This window comes from Lethenteron reissneri, chromosome 44 (genome assembly GCF_015708825.2).
Source record: "Lethenteron reissneri isolate LAM-NWPU_2019-01 chromosome 44, ASM1570882v1, whole genome shotgun sequence".
Lineage (NCBI taxonomy): Eukaryota > Metazoa > Chordata > Hyperoartia > Petromyzontiformes > Petromyzontidae > Lethenteron > Lethenteron reissneri.
In genome coordinates, this window is record NC_083822.1 from 13,732,409 (window position 1) to 13,752,664 (window position 20,256).

At 48.0% G+C, this 20,256-nt stretch overlaps 2 protein-coding genes across 2 annotated transcripts; one reads left to right on the plus strand and one right to left on the minus strand.

Annotated features, from left to right (window-relative positions):
• Positions 1–334: 334 nt before the first annotated feature.
• Positions 335–11,840, minus strand: GID4 (GID complex subunit 4 homolog). Its single transcript, XM_061570065.1, has 6 exons — positions 11,536–11,840; positions 10,086–10,145; positions 9,473–9,580; positions 6,911–7,012; positions 6,030–6,160; positions 335–5,294 (listed from the first exon to the last, which is right to left on the minus strand). Exons 1-6 carry the CDS (start codon positions 11,674–11,676, stop codon positions 5,231–5,233), a joined length of 606 nt encoding a protein of 201 aa, XP_061426049.1. The 5' UTR covers positions 11,677–11,840; the 3' UTR covers positions 335–5,230.
• Positions 11,841–12,172: 332 nt separating this feature from the next.
• On the plus strand, positions 12,173–19,239 carry ATPAF2 (ATP synthase mitochondrial F1 complex assembly factor 2). The gene is made up of 8 exons (XM_061570064.1): positions 12,173–12,499; positions 12,868–12,912; positions 14,126–14,274; positions 15,000–15,097; positions 15,785–15,865; positions 16,426–16,538; positions 16,986–17,101; positions 17,634–19,239. Exons 1-8 carry the CDS (start codon positions 12,373–12,375, stop codon positions 17,775–17,777), a joined length of 873 nt encoding a protein of 290 aa, XP_061426048.1. The 5' UTR covers positions 12,173–12,372; the 3' UTR covers positions 17,778–19,239.
• The last annotated feature ends 1,017 nt before the right edge of the window (positions 19,240–20,256 follow it).

Below are 20,256 nucleotides of genomic sequence, written 5' to 3' on the forward strand. Positions count from 1 at the left end.
GGGGGGTGATCGTTTGTCCCCCCCAGCCCTCGCATCGCAGAGGGCCTCAGGAGGGCCGTAAGCACAACACCTTTTGGCGATCCTGGGTGCATCGCCCATGGCAATGCCTCCATCGTCACTGGAGCACCAACTTTGCCTGCCCTGGGTCAACGTCCCTTCAGCCTGCTTTTGAACATCACTAAATCTTGTCTTTGGGCCCCTTGCTCCACCGAATTATAGATGAGAACCTTTAGGAATTTTGATCCTTGTTACTGTGGAGAAAAGGGCAGGGAAGCAAGTGTAAAAGTGGACTTAACGACACGGCATGCACAAAGCGGGGAGTGATCGCCATGCATCGTGTTACAATAACATTGTTGCAAAAAGTGGCGTGAAGCTCGATACAGGCAGTGAAAAAATAATAAACATCAGCGACATTTTCCATTCAAGCAGGAAAGTAACATTAGCAAAGCAAATTAATTAACATCATATTCTCACTGCGTTACCATTCCGCCTCCCTGGTAGTCATAACGAAAACGTCACGCTCCGTATATCAAGAATATAAATGGTGGGGAAATTTTAATAATTTATATATAGCAAAGATGTCAGTACCCCCACTGCAGAATTCACCATTTACAATGGACTGCAACCTCAACTACCCAAGGCATACATTTATATATAAATATAAAAAGTGTTACATACATAGCATTATTAGTGTGCTCATCAGGAGTGCTTTCCACATTCATGTTACATTTCAACACCCAAAATATTGAACACATAAAACGTATCAATATTGCAAAAAGTGCCAATGCTGTTTAATAAATTATACATTATTTACGGCATGTTTTAATCACCCCACACGGTAGAATGCAACTCAGTCTTGACATCAAACAGCAAGAGTAAATCAAATGCAATGGAAATCCAATGTTGATCAATCTGGCACTTCAAACAAGCGACATGGGAGATGCTCGTTAGCTCCGAGGAACGGAGCGCGGCTGATTAACGGAGTGCTCGACATTGGAAACCATGAGTGTTTTCCATCCACACAGCTCACTTCCATTGTTATGTTAATTAATAAAGACCACAATGCGCTGCACATGATAATTTGTTTTGGGAATTCACTTCTTTTACTGAATTCACAAGTAACTTTGATTTTTTTTATGTGCCCATAACGACTGTGAACTGACAGTCCAACGCTGCACAATGCATTTTCAGAGAATTGCATGTTGGACAAAGAAGGCTGTAGTGTGATGGTAGTGATGAGTATGGAAACTAGGGATACGTGCAGCATTTACCCAATGTGCACAAAAACAAACATCTAGAAATGTATCAAAGCTGCAGCAGTCAACTCTTCACAATTGTATGGCACAGTCCGAACATGAATGCACCAGCACGTGCAGACCGGGCTCCTGCTGTCACCGAGCAAGGAGGGTAGTTACCTCGTCCGATACATGGCACACCGAGCCAATACTGTTCCTGCAAAGCTCGCGAGAGCAGCGTTCCCATTTGAGGTAACTGAATGCAATGCAAGTCACTTTGCAGCACCACAACTGCGTTGTCAGTCCGCAACACTGCCCATATACTGTATATTTTTTTAAAGATTACCAATCATAAGACGCCAAAGATTCACTTCACAGGGATTCCACGTACGCGTGTCCTTCAAACACCACTCATTCAGGGGCGTGGTGCCTGTTACATCCATTGTCTGAACTAAACCTCGTTATTTCCAATTACGGCTGTCAACGTAATTTATAATCTGCACAGCGTGGAAACCCAGCTAACAATAAGCCATCATCGCTTTGCACAGTTTACATTTAAAATTTCGGGAGTTCAGTTTTCAATGTTTAAATTTGTTCCAATTTTTATGGCACAGTACATATACCCACTCACCTGATGTTGAGAACACAATCTACCCGTGTACCCTTTCCCAATAGTGGACCTCTGCACTTCTAGGTAACCGATTTCATTAGAACACCCAGTTCACAGCCACACTTCTTGGACCATCTTAGAACGATAACTTCCACCTGCCAATGTTGTTTTTGGTTCGTCACCAATCCACGGTTGATCTGACTTTCTCTAGCATGTTGCTAGCTTTTGGCGGACACTCTTCCATTTGCCATCATTATACTTTAAATGTTCCAGACAAGCAAAACCAAGTGCATTATAAGCAAAATAAATACATTTCTTTTGCACATAGGCCCCAAAATAAATATACGCAGAGCAAGCACAAAAATGTATAAGAATAAACTGCAAACGAAGGCTTGACTACAGGACTGCAGCGCAATGTTCCATTTGATCGTCACCAAAATCCCGAGGTAAGTTATAGAATGCATGCTCGGCTTTCCTCGTGTTTGGAAACCGATGCACTCTTCGTGAGTAAGATGACAGTGTCATTGTTATCTAGCAGCATTGTGACATGCCACTCAATTACCACTGACAAACATTACTTATCCCATAAAAAATAACATAACAGAATCACCACCCAATATATATATTTTTTCAAATCTCGTACACGTGCGCGCGCAATAATCATGCGGCCGATGAAATGTCCACGAGTTACCAAAATGATAAAACTTGGAACATTGTGATGAAGTCCAAGAAAAACATGGTTTTTTGAAAAGCAGTGTTTGAAAGCCAAAGCCCAAGTGTTGACTGTAATGCATATGAAGATAACGTTGAGTTCCAGGAGAGCCATCCCTCGATTTACGAACGGTATCTTTACGAAATTTTGTGTGAATGCAATTGCCAAATTATTGAATGGAATTTCACTACGGCGCTCGCCGTGAGATCAAAAGAGAAGCGACGTGGCATGCTGCGTCGTCATCGACCCGCGGCAGCGTCACGGTGCGCCTGCGGTGCGGCAGCAGCAGCGGCGGCAGCAGCAGCGGCGGCGGCAGCAGCAGCGGCAGCAGCAGCGGCAGCAACGCCTCCACAGCGCCTCGCCGGTCATCTTTTGGCGAGAGGTTAATTATTTTTTTTTAATTATTATTCAAGAATATTATTCAATCGTTTTAATATGTATGTCCTTTATTAGTGATATAGGTCGTGTATATTTTTAGGCTAAGAGTAGGGCTGGAATGACTGTCCGAAACACATGCCTAATCTTGAGTATTAAATTAATGGGAAAAGCCATTCCGATTTACGAAATGTAGTTTTAGCGTTTTTTTTTAAGAACGCACTGCTTTCCTAAATCGAGGGATCCCTGTTTTCTCACTCGAGTAAAAAAATCATACAAATATACACAGAGTATCTGTAACAAGCTGTTCAGAATCTCATGGTTGACATGCACACAATGACACATTCACGGGCGTTACGCAATGTGCTCAGCCCACGGTCAACTGAGTTTTTTGGGATACCGATGACAGCCCAACAAACCTGCGTACTCGACCCAGAGCCCTCCGATCCACATTCACATTTCTTGTTCAATCAAAAACTTACGATCAGCCAAACAGGTGCAATCATGGTCGTGAATCAACCTGCTCACTGCCACAATATGCATTCTTGGTGTTATTTGAGGGAGAAATTACGAGCAATGTTGGCCGAAACAAGAAATAACTACCGCCTAATAAAAGCCACACTGCCCGAGGATAATGATTACAAATGCAAAGATTTGTTCTGTTTAAACCCCTTAGGCAATGTTTGTCTTTAGGTTCTAAATGACTGTTGTTTCAATGTCCTTGCTTCCATCAGCCGTTAGGCATGGTTACCATTCACAGAGGGATCATTTAATTCTTTGCTCGAATAAAAAGTAAAACTCACCGTGAATTCAGCCACACGCATCCACTCTGAGTGGCGTTTTACGCGAGTCTCAGTCATTTACGAAATTTTTCGAAATTTGTCACCCAACGCGAGATTCTATCTCTCCTCATTTTGCATTCGCAAATAAATGGCACGAGCGGCAAAAGCACCTCGAACGAAAGCGGTGCACGCCGCAGGTGTTGGGTGCAAGTAAGAACACTGCTGCGGCGACAGGGTGCATCCGCACTATTCTGGTATCCACCGCAGCTCCATTACTTTATCTTCCCTTGCGAACACACTGCAGGGAGATGTACGCACAGCATGACAATTCTCCACGGGTCGGCTCACAATTTCCATCAGAGCCACCTTCTAGGGGTTTGTTAGCGATGCCCTAAGGCCGTGTCTCCAAAATAAGTTCTTGCATTAAACAGCCAATTGCCGATTAGGAGATTGGACACAACTGGCATGTGGGGTGGTAGGGGGTGGTTATAAGACCTGCAATAAATGAAACCCGCTTGCTACACGTACACGCCCAGCCCCTGGGGTTACAGGGAGCCTGCTTCAACTCAAAATGGCACGGCTCTCCCGTTACACTCTCCCTGCAGCAACATGTCACGCGACAAGCCCGCCCACCACTCCACTCTGTAACCACCAGCTCGCCAAGGGTGCCCTATGGGGTAGGGCATGCGCCCAGCCAAGCCACGGCAAGGTGAATGCGGACAGCTGCGGCGCGTGGGTTATGAGTGGACGTATCGCACGAGGTTGTCGCGCGACAGAGAAGATGCCACAACCGAGGACCACTGTAAACAATTCCACAAGGAGCCAGTTACCCTCAATGGTCAAATCCAGCACGGTTTGGGGATGACGCACTCAACAGTCCTGAAATGGTTGGGTACAAAAAGTACGCTTCCATTCCTTCGTGGGCCCCAGAGGTCTCACTCTTGCTTGAAAAGACCCCTACAGCCCCAAGTTCCACCATGAGGGGGTTGGTAGCGTTGCAGATAAAAGCCAGCACCAGAGGATTGGGGCGCATCGTCATTCAGCCTGAGCATTTAGTATTCAAAACAATCTCGTGCAGCCTGACAAAACTCATTTAAATAAGAATCCAAGATTTAACAAACGTTAAAGGCCTTTTAAATTATTGCCCACTTCTCATCAGAGAACACACGCCAACGCACGCACGTAGCACAGCACCAAAGGCCAGTCTCCATGCAGCACGTCGCCATGACATTGAGGGAAACCTCTCCCAGAGAGTCGGGTTCAAAGGCTTCGATTTATCCTCGCTCTTCAGCACCACTCGGAGCCACTCCGCCGCTCCCTCATCAGTCGTTCATTCGACAGGAGTCTCATCGGAGGGGGAGCACTTAATTCCTGGAAGCGAGCAAGGACGGGTGGTGGGCACGGTGCCACCCGCGCGCTCTCAGTGGGGGGGGGGGGTCCTGCCCGACCCATTTGCCCGCTGGACTGCGTGGCACGGCACGCGAGTACCCGAGAGGGTCAGCGGCGTCCTCCTCTGCTACCGGAACATGTAGATGGCGATGCTGCGCTCCGGCACGTGAGTCAGGTTCAGAGATTGGTACCTGCGGATGCACCACGCAACCGTTACTTGACACTCGCTCGTACGTTGCGTACAGCCCCTTTTGGTGGCGGATATAACCACATTTGCCAATGTGATGTCACTGATCCTTACTCCCCATGTATCGATCGTTCAATTTTAATGTGTCATTTAATAGAGGGACTGCGAGTTGTCTTGGTGTGATCTGGGAGTGTTGTTGTTTTGCTGCCTTGCACAAACTTTCATTTAAGTGTTTAAAAAAATGGCAAGAATTTACATACTTCTGTACTTACTTCATTCATTTTTCATGACTTGCTTATCTCTATATTTCACTACTATCGTTTTATTTTGGGGTTTGGTTGTCGTTGTAACTTGCTCAGCTGGCCCTTGTTGGACATCTGTTAAAAAGAGCTTCATAGCTCAACAAATTCCCCCTCCAGTCTAAATAATGAGTTATTATTTAGTCAATACACTCCCGGACGAGTGATTTCAACCTGGCTATAAATGATAGCTCAATGAGGTGGCTTATCATGTGAAAATTAACAGCAGCCAAAGACTTGAAACGCACGTTTCAAAATGTGGGGGACCCGGGAGGAAAATCCACACGACCACGGTGAAAACATGCAAACTCCAAATACACAGCAGCAGGCGTCAGGGTCGGGATCGAACCCACGACCCCCTGCATACCAGGCGAGGGAGTTAACATCTCCAAGCCACCACGTTGCCCTATACAGTGTTCTCCAGCTTCCGGAGGCCTCACCACTCTGAACTCTTGTGGAAGTAGTATCCCTCGATGGAGGCGGTGGATTTCTGTAAACAGATGTAATAGAAGCCAGCAAACGATGCCCCGTTGATGTCCCGGATTGTGTGGTCCGGTACCAGGAAGTGTTCCTGTTAAATTGCGCACAGCGGGGTCCCAAAGTTACAGTCAACAAAGTGTTAAAAGTAGAGACAACCCAATAGAAATGACATCTCATCGCGTATCCACAAACGGAGGCTGTTTGTCTCGGACTGTCCAACACAAGATATCTGTGAAAAAGCTTCAAAGATCATTGCATTCCCCCTGTCCAAATACAGATTCTGATTATGAAGCGTCACTACTTTTTAACAGAAATAAATTAAGAGCACCATGGTGACAACCTTTAGTTTGGTGACAGCGTCTTGCAGTAACATCACAGCTCTCCTGAGCATAACTTTAAATCGGATGTTTCTCCTTCCGAAAGCTTCAAACTCATGTTGGACAGCCCAAGATATGCGTCCGATGTCCGTATCATTATTTTTAAAGCAATTTTTAAAGATCATAAAACCCAGAAATTCTTCTCCACTGCAAACTTTTGATAAATCTCCAATTTTATTTATTAGGGCTACTTTATGTATTAAAGATATCTTTCATTTTCTACATTTATTTCCTTAATATATGTTGACATTCACAGCCAAGGTAAAATTGCGACCTAATAAAGACACATTTATTCTGGAAACAGCACCTAACAACACCACAGAGCCATGCCAACTTCCAATTCCTGTACGTAGCCAATTGTAGGTATCCAGTAATGAGCATATTGAAGAATGAGCACATTGAAAACATTTGGTACCCGGTTGCTTAGTGTTTAGAGTAAACTGTTGGAAAATTATCTTCAGTACCTTCCATCGCATGAAGACAAAGTCGCTAATCTGAAGCTCCTGGTAGTCGAAATCGTCCGAGTTGAACACTTTGGCAAACTGGTAGAAAGAAAGAAACTTTCCCTGGAGTACAACAGGGAAATTGGTAATTGTCAGACATCGCATACCAGTTTTTTTTGTTCAAAACAGCCATCAACAGAACTGATAATCATCACACAGCTTAAGTGGAATTGAAGTTAACTTAATTGTCATGTCAGTGCCAGTGCTGCGTTCGGATTTAATCACATTTTACAAAATAATGCGTTGAGTAGATCAATGCCCACAGCCCTGCATGACACAGAACTCGAACCCTCTGCACTCCCGCCGGGACCAGCCATGGCCAATACACGATGCCAATAGAGTAGGCGGACACGTAATCATTTGACTCGGTTGACAGATTACACATTTACTGTACCCAAATGGGTTCTCCCTGATCGCCAGTGGTCGCGAATGTTTTCATGGAGAAATTTGAGACAGATGCCATCCACACATCCACCCTACATCCTTCCTTGTGGAAGAGATACGTAGATGACACGTTCGTCATCTGGCCACATGGCCAGCCAGCACTAAACCAATTTTTCAACCACATCAATTCCATACACCCAGCCATCAAATTCACCATGGAAGTGGAAAAGGATGGCAAGTTACCTTTCCTGGATGTTTTGATCGAGAAGAGACCTGATGCCTCGTTGGGACATTCTGTCTACAGGAAAGCCACCCACACGGATGCCTATCTAAAACCTGACTCCCACCACCATCCAGCCCAGAATAATTCCCTCATCAAAACACTACACCATAGGGCCCATTGCATCTCCGACCAGCACCACCTAGCCAGTGAGCTGGAGCACGTACACCAAGCCCTCAGGATGAATGGATATTCTGACCGTACAATCCGTAAAGCTGTCTCCCCAGCCATGGGGAGACAACCATCCGAGTACCCAATCAAAACCATCACCTTGCCATACATAGCAGGGGTTACCAAAAAGATTTCCAAAATCTTAAACAAACACAAGATCCAGGTTCGTTTCAACACAGTACATAAAATCCGTGATTTAATCCCATCTGTAAAGGATGTGATTCCTGACATGCAATATCCTGGTGTCTATAAACTAAGTTGTGGCTGCGGCAGCAGTTACATTGGGGAAACGAAACGACATGTCTCGGACCGTGTTCGCCAACACAAGGCAAATCTGAGGCACGGTAGGACCAATACATCTGCCGTTACGAATCATTGTTTTAACGCTGTGGGCACACACAATATTGATTTTTCCAAGACGAAGGTACTTTGCAAACCCACTGGCTATCATTAGAGATTTGTTCATGAAGCCATCCAGATATATAAACACGGACACAACTTCAACCAAGAAGATGGGTACAAATTGAGCAATCATTGGAAGGACGTGATTAACCAGGTACAGTCTTAACCTGCTGTGATGTTTCCATCCTTCCTGCGAAATTTAGCTGACTCTCCGAGTTGCATTATTAGGTTGGATGTCTTTGTATTGACAGGCTGGATGTCCTACTCACTCAGCCACCGATGCAGTGACATAGGCAAGTCATCGATGCATCGACATACAATACAATGGCCACTTACACAGCCTCAGGGAGACCATCTCGAGCCCCGCCCTCTCACCCTGAGGCTGCACCTATCTCAGGCCTACACAAGACCTTGTTCCAGTAGCTTTCTCTCTCTCACCTGAAGACGGTCGCTTGTGTTGCGATCGAAACGTCGCGATCTATTAATTTTCTACCTACGTGACTTTACCGAAAGAACCAAAGAGTATGGATTCCTGCAGTCACGAAAGCTTCAAATCTAGATTTCCTGTACTGTTCATGTAAAAGTCACTCAATAAGATGACAAAAAGAATAGGCGTCACCCATTCTGGCAATAATACAGGAGGTGTTAATATTTTCAAACACCAAATAGACACCTATTGCAATGCGTCAAGTCTGCATTAACCAGACATCATACTTGTGGTAAAACATACATAAAAACAAACATGCCTTCATCAAGTCTGCATTAACCAGACATCATACTTGTGGTAAAACATACATAAAAACAAACATGCCTTCATCAAGTCTGCATTAACCAGACATCATACTTGTGGTAAAACAAACATAAAAACAAACATGCCTTCATCATGTATGCATTAACCACACATCATACTTATGGTAAAACATACATGCATACATACATACAAACAAACATGCCTTCATCATGTATGCATTGTCTTTTGATATTGGCATTGCCTTTGTGCTGTTCGCCTTTTTGGCATTCTCTGGTCTAACACTGGTGAGACAAGGTCATAAAGGAGGTGTAGGCCAATCAGTTCCAAAGACAATGCATACATTATCAAAGCACTTTTGTTTGCATGTTTTACCACAAACATGATGAGTAGCCCTGAGTAGCCGCATCGTATAAATGCAGTGGAGCGAGAGATATTCGTTTTATTGCGATGACAAGTGGCCCTCCCACGAGCTGCCCAAGGCCGTGCAGTCCCCTGCGCTGTGCTACCCCCTGTCGTCAGGATTCTGCTGCCGTACCCAGTGCTTGCGATCCACGTCCTCATCGGCATCCCACTTCCTTGTGAGGAACGGGCGCTTTGGGCTGATTATTTCACCGTCAAAAAACGTCGTCAGCTCCGGGTACTCCTTCACACACACACAGACAGATGACACGCACATTGTGCAGAATTGTGCTGTCTGAGACATCGGTGGTCGTGAGACTTACATGTTTATTATTATTCTTTTGTGAAGTTGTGACTGTCTTGGGAGAATTTTGTTGAGGCCATACACATTTAATAATAACCCGTCATAACTAATCACAATCGGCAATGTTGTACATGCAGTACTTTGTTTAATTTGGCCAAGGCGTGGCAGCAGAGCCGCAAAGTTTAATCTCAAAAGTGCCGAGTCGGAAATTTGAAATGCATGAAATCAAATAATAAATATTGCAGCAAGGTTACAACAGCAGCAGTAATCAATCAGTGCACTACGAAGGTAAGTTCAATAAGTAAACGTGTAACAATTCGTTAAACTATACACACCCAACGAGTCAAGATTAAGCAATAATGTGCCACGCATAGACACAATTATGCTGCACGCATTGTAAATTGACAAACTGCACGAAGGGTCTGCCAGACCAAGGCAGCCTCACCTCCGTCAACCCCTTGATCTTGAGGTAGCCGCACAGGAAGGCGCTCTCCATGTCCACGTGCTGCAAGGGATTGGCGACACACACGACACACACGGCGCACACAGCAGCAGCAGCAGCACCGTTAGCCGATGGTGTTTCGATTGGCCCAATTGGCATATGAGGTTGTCCAAAAGTCAAGTCCGTTTGTGAGAACACTAAATTGACAAAGTGCATTATTATAGCACCTTAACATTGTAAATCTTCCTTTAAACATATACTGTAGCTGAAGATTAGTGCTGAATACAACCACATTTGCCAATGTGATTTGAAACTTTGATCCTCATCCGTGTATCGATAGTTCAACTTTAATGTGTAACTTCATTGAGGGATTGAGGTAATTTTATTGAGTGTTGTCTTGGTGTGGTCTGGGAATGCAGTGGTTGTTTTGCTGCCTTGTCCAAGCTTGAAAAATTGGAAGGGATTTATATACTTGTACAATTCGTAATAATGCACTTTTTTTATTTAGAGTGACTTGCTTACATTTTCTCTATTTTGCACTCCTATCGTTTGTTTGTGCATTGTGTTTGTTGTTGTAACTTGCTGACCACCCGCCCTGACTGGAGGACATCTGTGAAAAAGAGATGCATGGCTCATCAGATTCTTCCTGATTCTGGCCCACACCCTGCTCCCATGGGGGTAGCATTCCACACAACTGTGCAACATCTTTGTGCAGTAGAAATTGTTACTTAACTTCATTTTGCCGAGTGCATTATTAACTTTAAAGCAAGTTAAACTTACACTTTGTTTACATTTACTTCCGTCTACTCAAAATAAGCAACACCGACTGCTCCATTGCACTCGTCTGTGGGTCCCCCTTGATCCTGGTTCGTCATGATCAACCCACTGCTGCATTAATATCTTCCCCAAGCTGCTGCACTACCCTGCAACGTAAGAATCCGCACAGCACCTGCTACTGCACCACCCGCCGATATCATTGCTCCGTCTCCACGGTGCAGGAATGATCTGGGGAGGGTGAGGCTCAGCGCGCTGGGCCGCATCCAACACAACCCCAGGGCGCGCTCCACGAGACAACTCAGCCTGGGACCCCCCCGCCCACAGCCCAAGCCGGGACGCGCTTCTCAGCCGTCGGTGTCGCCAAACCCGCGCAGTGTCCAGCATCAAAGTGTAACACAATGCCCGGTACAGCTCATCTCCTGCCACCCCAACGCAGATGCCGGTTCCCGTTCTGGCCGGGTCGACCCCTCACTGTGGCAGCAGCTCTCCTACCTCGGCTGCCCCCTCCGCCTCCCCTCCGACTTAAATCGCCGCCGTCGCCCGAGGGAGGCCGCCGTTCCCCACGCGAGAGCTGCCGCCAACAGCCCCGCGGCCTTCCCCACGCGGCACGCGAGGTGCAGCAGGAGGGGGGTCCCGCCTCCTCCTCCTCCTCGCGGGTCACGCGAGCGGCACTGACCTGCAGCACGACCTCCACGTCGTACGACTTGCCCTTGCTCTTCTGCTGCCCGCGGAAGCGCGCGCCGCTGTACAGGAGGCCCGCCACGGCGCCGGGCTGCGCGGCCCACAGCGGCGGAGGCGGCGGCGCCTCCTCGCCCATCGCCGGCGCCTCCTCCTCCTAACGCGACCGCGCCAGCCACCGCCGCGCTCGCATCTCGCTGTGGCTTCTCGTTGTTTGTCTTGTTGTTGTTGTCGTTGCCTTGTTGTTGTTGTCTTGTTGTTGTTGTCGCTGGAGCGCCCCGCGCGTTTCTCGCCTCACGCCCAACGCCGCCGCCGCTCTCCGCCTCCTTCCTCCTTGCAAAACAACGCGGCTGCCGATTGGCCGACGTGCACCCCACGTGGTGCGCGTCGGGGTACGCCCGGCGTCATGTAAACGCGATCGAGTCAAACTCGCCGCCATATTGGTCAGGGAACAAGATATTGCGTACGCGGAGCAAAGAGTCGCACTGTGATGACGACGGCCACCGCTCCGGGATGCGCGTCGCCACGAGCATCCCTTACAAACATGGCCGCCGCGACGACCCCGGGCGCTCTCCGCCGCGACCCCTCTCGACCCCTCGACCGCAGCGGGTGGGCGGCACGTGGAGCGTGCGGTGCTCTATCCGCTGCTTGCGCCTCCTCGTCAGCAGCGCCGGCCTGGACGGGCAGCCCACTGCTGGCAACCCGCCTGCTGCCTGCAGCCTGAGCTCGTTCCATCGCTGCGTCTCCCCGCACGCGCCCCGCTGGGTCGACGCGTGCCGTGCCCCCTCGCCGCCGCAGCTGCCGTCACCCCCAGAGCGGCACGACGACGACGACGATGCTCAAGGGCGCGTTGCAGGTCTTCAGCGCCGCGTCCCGCAGCTGCGGCTGCAGCGGCAGCCCCGGCAGCCTCCTCCTCTCGGGGGCGATCGCACCGCGGCGGGAGTCGCGCCGCTTCTTCCGAGGTGAGATGAGGGAGGCTCAGAGATCGATGCCCGTGGCGCAGCGCGGTTGGTGTGGGCCATGGCGCCAGTCATCGCACCACGGGGTCCTCGTCCGCTGCGCAGCTTGTCTGGGCTGCGCCCCGAGTACCGGCGCAGGCTCCTCCTGGTACTCACAGACTCGAGAGCCACGATAATCAGCTTCCATCTCCTCGTCGTCGCCGCTCGCCCATCAGCTACCCTGTCAAACCACTGCTGCGGGATCACGTTGGCCGAGACAGCTCACGGGCGAATGCACCTCAATCTATCACAGTGCTTTATGTCCCTCGGTTGAGCAGATGTGTAACATTTAGTATTAATGCAGTCGACATGTGCTGTTGTGTCTCTTGCAGAAAAGAAACGCGTTTACAACGATGTGTCGATAACACACGGGGAAGGTAACTACCATTACAAAACGGCAGTGCCACCAGTGCCATGCATCATTAGACTATGATGACGATGATGATTGTGTACACTTTTTATAATGCGTAGCAGACACAACCAAAGGGTTTCAGAGCGCCGAACTAGGGCAACAAAAACAATCTCTAGTTTATTTCAAATATCCGAGGAAATAAGTCGGATTTTAGTTTCTAAATGGGATAACTTCAGCGACCAGGCGCAGATGTTGAGGCAGAGCGCTCCAACTCCGAGGGCTCTGGAGGGGCGCGGTCACGGCGCGTGAGGCCGTCCAACTCTTAGAACAAGAGTTGTAAAGCTGCAGTTTAAAGGTCAAATGTCGAGGCAGTTGCTGAAAGCGTGCTTGAAAGCGTGCTTTGTGAATTAAGCAACTTGAGTTTGGGCCGTGCACGGAGCTCGGTTGGAAGCCAGTGTCGGTCCAGTCGGATGTGGGAGATCACCACGAATGGCAATGTCTGGGTCCCTTCCATTGTAGAGCGAACCCATGAGGTCGGCATTGACCACGAACTTGGAACTCACCATATTGGTCCCACATCTTTGACGAGTTACCCTTCAACTTCATTTACAAACTTTTTTTTAACGTGGAACTGATTTACATTAAATCTCGTGACAGCGTCGGACGCAATGACATTTCTCGAGATTGAAATAACTCAAAGGAAAAAAAACAACATTACGAGTGTGGGAAATGTGTAAACGCTATTGATCCAAGTTGCAGTTTATTGGCGTAGCATTCCAGACCCTGGGGGCATCACCAGCAAGATGCATCAACAGCGGTAGATGCGTTCCTGAAAAGTGCCGCGTTCAGCAAAAACAATAATCGCCATAAATAATGTAACAATAAACTTTAGTGAGATAGGATGTAATATGCACACAGTGATATGCTGAGAGAAATAACTGAGGGTACGCCGCCGCGTTACTGTATGATTCCGTGTACTGTATCACTGTACCGCTTGTCAGCCGTGCAGCTCAGGAAAGTAGTTCGTCGTCAACCGCTCGGAAACGAAGTTATAACGGTCCGCGTTCCGTGTTATAACGATGCGCGAAAAGTGTTCCTAATGGAAGAACCGTGTTATTATTATAATAGCGAAAGCACGTTGTAGTGTGAACACCGCGCGCTGAGCGAGGATTTGCCGTGCCCTTGATGGTGCAACGCTGCACCCACCCACCGACGGAGAGGCGCGTGCGTCCCAACAGGCGGCATGTTTGAGGTGAACCTGGACCGCCGCAAGCTGCGCACACCGCAGGGGAAGCTGTTCGCCGTGCCCAGCGAGGGTTTGGCTGTCGCCGTGGCCACCGAGTGGGACATGCAGAAGACCGTCATCCAGATGCACAGCATGCACCTGGTGAGTGGTGCATCAGCGCTCAACGCTGCTGCTCCTCCTAAAATCAGCCGGGGATGTCGATATCGCTGTTCAACCCAAGGTTGACAGTGTAAATACTTTAGCTGTACCATCTTTTTGTCTGCAACGTGCGATTATTATTCTTCTCATAAAGAAGATCTAACGTGAATAAAACGCTTGCATAAAGTTGTATAGCTAATAGAGACTTACCCTGGAGAACACCAGCCACATTGATGAAAGGGTTGCTCAAGACTTGGGGATAAATGGATAAGCCTTTCCGGCCAATGTGATGACGTCGCACATCATGTGTGCGCCGCTCCTCCCATTGATGCCATTCGGTTTCGTTAAGTCGTGGTCAAATCATCCTCATGACTCATACAGCGTGGACAGGTTTTCATTTGGCACGCGGATTAACAAAGGCCTGTAAGAAAAATACCGTGATGTATTGATAGGAAACGTTTTATAATAAAAGGCAATGTGATATGCCTCTGACTAAATCACCTGGGGAGCGCCTGATCCGATCCAATCTCGGGAGCTAAGCTGGCTTGCAACTGCATTTGGAGCAGTTGCTAAATATCCTTCGCTGCCTTCACGGCGTGAGCAAGTTCCGATCCGACTGTGGATTGAAATCTGGCAGTGGATTGACAAATGGGCTGCACGTGCACACGCAGAAAAGTGACGTAACGATTGCGACGGAACGACGCGCCATCTCTCGCCGGCGTGTGCAGACGACGCTGTGCAACACGGCCCTGGACAACCCGACCCACCGAGCGCCGGAGCAGTTGGCCTCCGCCGCACTCAAATACCTCGACACCGACACCATCTGGTGAGGCGCCCCCCCTCCTTTCCCCCCCTCCCACTCCCGCACAGGTTGGCAACTTGGAAATGTTTTCCACACGCAGCACACTGCACCGAGATGTTAACTACCTCGCCAGGTGTCCATGAGGTTGTGGATTCGATCCCGACCCGTACGCCTGTATATTTGGACTGTCCATGTTCTCCCCGTGGTCACGTGGATTTTTCTCCGAGTCCTCAGGTTTTTCCCTCCACATTTAGAAATGTGCGTTTACAGAATTTGGCTGCAATACATTTCCACATAAGCCACTTCGTTGGGCTATCATTTGTGGTCAGGTCACTTCTTAAAAAGAGCTACGTAGCTCAGTGGGGCTTACTTCGAAGCTTGTGTGCTACTTTCTCGCTGTACAACTGTAATTGTAATCGACTGCTCTTTTTTTGGTCGATTACTTGGGCCCCTTAAAAACTTACGACCATCTCTATCTACATTGTGCCTCTTGAAGGCAGGGAACCCCCTATTAGCACGGCTGATGATAATGATGTCACTAAGTCCTGTACATCACCACCTCCCGTCCAGCGCCACACATGGGAACCGAGGGAAGACATTTTGATTCTCCAACTATTCACGTGTTCGTCGAGTCATGGAGCCAATGTTCAGTAATCGATTGCTTGATAATCGGCGAGGCCAGCCCTAATGGGACGTGTGTGGTCGTCACAGCTACCGCATGGAGGAACCGCCCGCGTTGGTGAGCCTGCAGCAGGGAGAGTGGGACCCGGTGCTCTCGTGGGCCGAGGAGCGGTGAGTCACCTTCGGCCTTCTGATAAAAAAATATTCTGATTTAGGGTTCAGTGCTATTGCCAGCGGATCAGAGAGGCAGGCCAAAACACGCATAACGTTCTCACGGTTCAACATTCATGCGAAAAGCTGAAAAAAAACATTTTTTGCAGCTTGCTTGTGTTCTAAGATTGTACCCAACTCCACAGAACTGAAGTGCATACGTGAGTTGTGCTCTCCCCGTTACCCATTTCCGCGTGTTATATTTTTTCCGTGTTTTTAGATAACCAATTGAGGCAGGAGCAGAATTCTCCGGGATGATTTGGCTTCTCGCACTGAGATGAATTTTACATGGGAAATCAGGCTCGGCAGAAATATAGATTTGGGGACAGCCCTGCCCAACTCGTGTTATACCTCGAGAAACTCGGAAATCATGGAAACACTTTGTTTTTTTTAAACAAACTCGAGTCATCCATATCATTTTAATTCTGGGAGAAATTAGGGCAGCTGCATTCGAGCTGACTAGTTTTCGTCCTCCATGTAAACCGAGGTCTAGATGTCCTTTGCAATCATTCCTTTGACAGGTACGGCGTCACCATTGGATCCTCCACCAGCATCATGGGGCCAGAAATCCCGCAGGAGACGCGCAACACGCTGAACCAGCACCTGCTGTCGTACAACGCCTGGGCCCTCATCGGTATTGGCACCCAAAGTGACCCAGACCACGAGGCAATTTGGCCCTCCTTTCATCGACCACAGCCGGGCGAGCTGGGTTGATGAGCGTTCGACACTCGATGTGATGCACGCAAAGCACAGAGTTATGCTTCTGCTACCCGCTATATGGCCACAAACCTTTACTCATTTGAGTTGGTGGTCTGAAACAAGACTGCATTTCATTTATTCGGTATGTCGATGTCACAGGACATGCTAGGCATGATGGGAGAACCAATTAATTGATCACAATCACTCATTTTGGCATCTATAAATAGCCTTTAGTGTGTATCATTTGTTTGCAGCGTGCACGCACTTTTCTGTCTGTTTAGTTTCTCATCATTTGCAGAAGTGCAGTGTTCTAATCACAATAATGCGTAATTTTCACTCCATTGGCTCTAACCTGTGACCACTGTCGTGCACGCGTGTGCAGGCCTGGAGTACGTAGTGATGCAGCTGAAGTCTTTGGTCCTGACCCTGGCGCTAGTTGATCGACACTTGAATGTGGAGGAAGCCGTGCTGCTCTCTCGCCTGGAGGAGGAGTTCCAGGTATTGTCCTCGTCTCCCGGCGTGCTTGCACCCTAGACACTGCTGAGCGCTTGACACAGTCTGCTTTTCATGCTGAAAGCAGCTCCGGCCCTAATTAACACTTTCCAAATGAGGTTCAAATCGTTCATGCATTAGCTCTGCCCATCTGCAATGAGGGGGGGGGGGTTGTATTTTAACTTCACTAAAAGATAGTCCAATTGTGAACAACTTGAGTATTTGATTGTATTGCCATTAGGGATTTACTCTTTTGAAAACTGGGTGAATTGATCCAACGGTTGCGGCACTGCCCCCTACTGCCCACATCGTAGCTTCGCAGCAGCAGCAGCAGCAGCACAATGACAACCTCTCTTTACGCATCGTGGTCGCCCATCCAAGCACCATCAATCCAAGCGGCTCAAGCCTGCTTGCTTTTGACGATCTTCCGAGATCGCCACACGCCGGGCGGTTTGGTTGTAGGCTTTGAGTCGCGGGCGCAGGCGTCGTGTTCACCGCGGGTGCCGTCGCGCGGCGTGACGCTCTGCGTGGCGCGCAGATCGCGCGCTGGGGCAACGTCGAGTGGGCCCACGACTTGGACATCCTGCAGGTGCGGGCTCGCACGGCCGCCGGCGCCCTCTTCGTGTGCCTGAGCTGCGAGAACGCCGTCTTCAAGCACAAGCTGCTGGCCAACGAGTCGTGACTGGGGGGCCCAAAGAAGCTTCCCCCCCGTGGCGTGCAAAGCATCGGTGTGTCGACCATAGGCTTGCAATGATGCATCGATTCACAGATTACAATAAGAGTCTTTACTATAACTATTTAAATTTTACCAGGTAAGGCTCACTGAGCTATTAGCTCTTTCAGAAGCGACCTGGCCATAAATGATAGCTCAACGAAGTGGTTTATCGTGCGGAAATTTATTGCAGCCAAAGACATTAAACGCACGTTGATTCTAAATGTGGAGGGAAAAACCGGAGGACCTGGCTAAAAATCCACGTGACCACAGGGACAATTTGCAAACTCCAATGTACAGCGGGCGTCGGGGTCGGGATCGAACCCAAGACCTGCATTCCAGGCGAGGTCGTTAACATCTCGCCACTACGACACCTTTTTGCTCCTGGTACACATACTGCGAAGTGTGAATTTTAAAATAGCTTTTTAAAAGAAATAAACTCGGATTTCTGCAGCACAGGTCGCAACAGGCCTCAAAGTGCTTTACATAAAGCTTGAGGTATGGAGAAAGCCTGCTGTACAAACAAGGGAGTTTTGAGACAATTAAAAAAGTGTAACAGACTCAGATTCTCCCATGAACCGAGGAGGAAAGGAATTCCACAATCGTGGAGCCTGCCTGCAAAAATCTCCATCTCCCATAGAACAACAACGTGGTATTTATGGAATCATAATGAGTAGGAGAGCAGAAACAGATCTACGTTTTCGCAGTGAATTGTAAAACTTTATCAGATTGGTGGTGAGATATTTAGAAGCAAACTCATTAAAGGCCTTTAAGAGTCACACGTCGCATGTAATTGATTCGCGTGACGTCTGCAACCGCCAGTAGCGCCACATTCACCGTATTGGTAAACGCAGATTCTTGAATTGAACCGTACCCGCTGTACTGACAGTCGAATAATGAGGGGGCAGAATCGTTGCAGGCCTATTAACACGCTTCATGATGTTTACCTCTTCACGTAGAATACCTTGCTGATGTCATCAAGGAGCATAAACCATCACACAAACTCCGGTCATCGTTGCAGCAGTGGCTTTTGGCTCAGCCATCGGACAAAGACGGTTACCGCGTTACATGCTTTCAAACGCGCTTCTGCAGCCATCTGGAACCCTCTTCCTTCCAATATTAGGAAGCCACTGGAGCTATGCACTTTGAAATCATCGACATTGAAAACTAATTTCTTTAGAACCGATTTTGGTGTTTTGTTATCCTTCCCCTGCACCTCCGATTAGCACAGTTAGCGACGTAAGGTGCAAAAGAAGTTCAACACAGATACATGCTGCACCTCCAGTGAGCACGGTTGGCTATGTACGATGCGAATGAAGTTCAACACACATACTGCACCTCCAGTGAGCACGGTTGGCTACGTACGGTGCAAAAGAAGTTCATATATACATGTAATAAGGCTTTGACAGAAAATAAATGGGAGGCTGAATTATTTTGTTATGTTTTTGGTTTTGTTGCTTTGTTATAATAAAAGAAGAGTGAGATGTCTGGGTCCAAATTTACCCAAGAAACAATTGCTCTGCAGTTCTCTATATTAAGATGTTTTCAGCCAATCAGATTTCATTATACATGCGGGAGAAAACCCACGCATGCGAGGGGGCAACACTATCCCACACCGACCAAGAGAACATTACGACATGACAATGCTGTCTGAAGGTAACATTTTTCAAATTCAGAGGTTAAGTGGCAGCGTCAATGCATCGGATGCCCACATGGATGTCATTTTTCTCACACTTACGTTTTTTATGACAAACGCAACCCCAGAGGCAATGGCAAGGGCTATAAGCAACCAGAGTCATTAGCATAGACTTAAAACACAACCGTTTGTATTATTATTGCATGATGTTGCAGTCACACCGAGCTCACAGATTAGTGAAATTTACAAGCCTGCTGATTTGTGAGGTTTCCACAGGATGGCCGTACATGGGTCTGTGAACCCATTCGTGCAAACTGGTTAACGTTATCTTCTCAATTGTGGACTTTAAAATGATAGCTGATTGAAAAAAAATAACTGGTCAAACATCTCAATGCAGGATGCTCTTAAACAGAGATATGGGATTCGGTGAGGCTATCCTAGATTAATAAATTACTATAAATGTTATGACATAAATGTAACTATAACGTTTTTATTTCGCTAGATCAGGCCCACTGAACTATGTAGCTCTTTTTCAGAAGCGATCTGGCCACAATTGATACCTCAACGAAGTGGCTTAAGTGGACATTTTTATCATCCAAATATTCTAAACGTATATTGATTCTAAACGTGGAGGGAAACCCCAGAGGACCCGGCGAAAAATCCACGCGAAATGGCTTTGAGCTACTCTGGAAATTAAAGTCCAGGGCGGTTTAAATGTGACACCCACTCGCAACGCAAGCAGTGATGCGGACAGGGACCAAAACCTCCCTCCTCCCTCGCACAGCCAACCCGAGCTCGGGGTGGGGGGCTCCG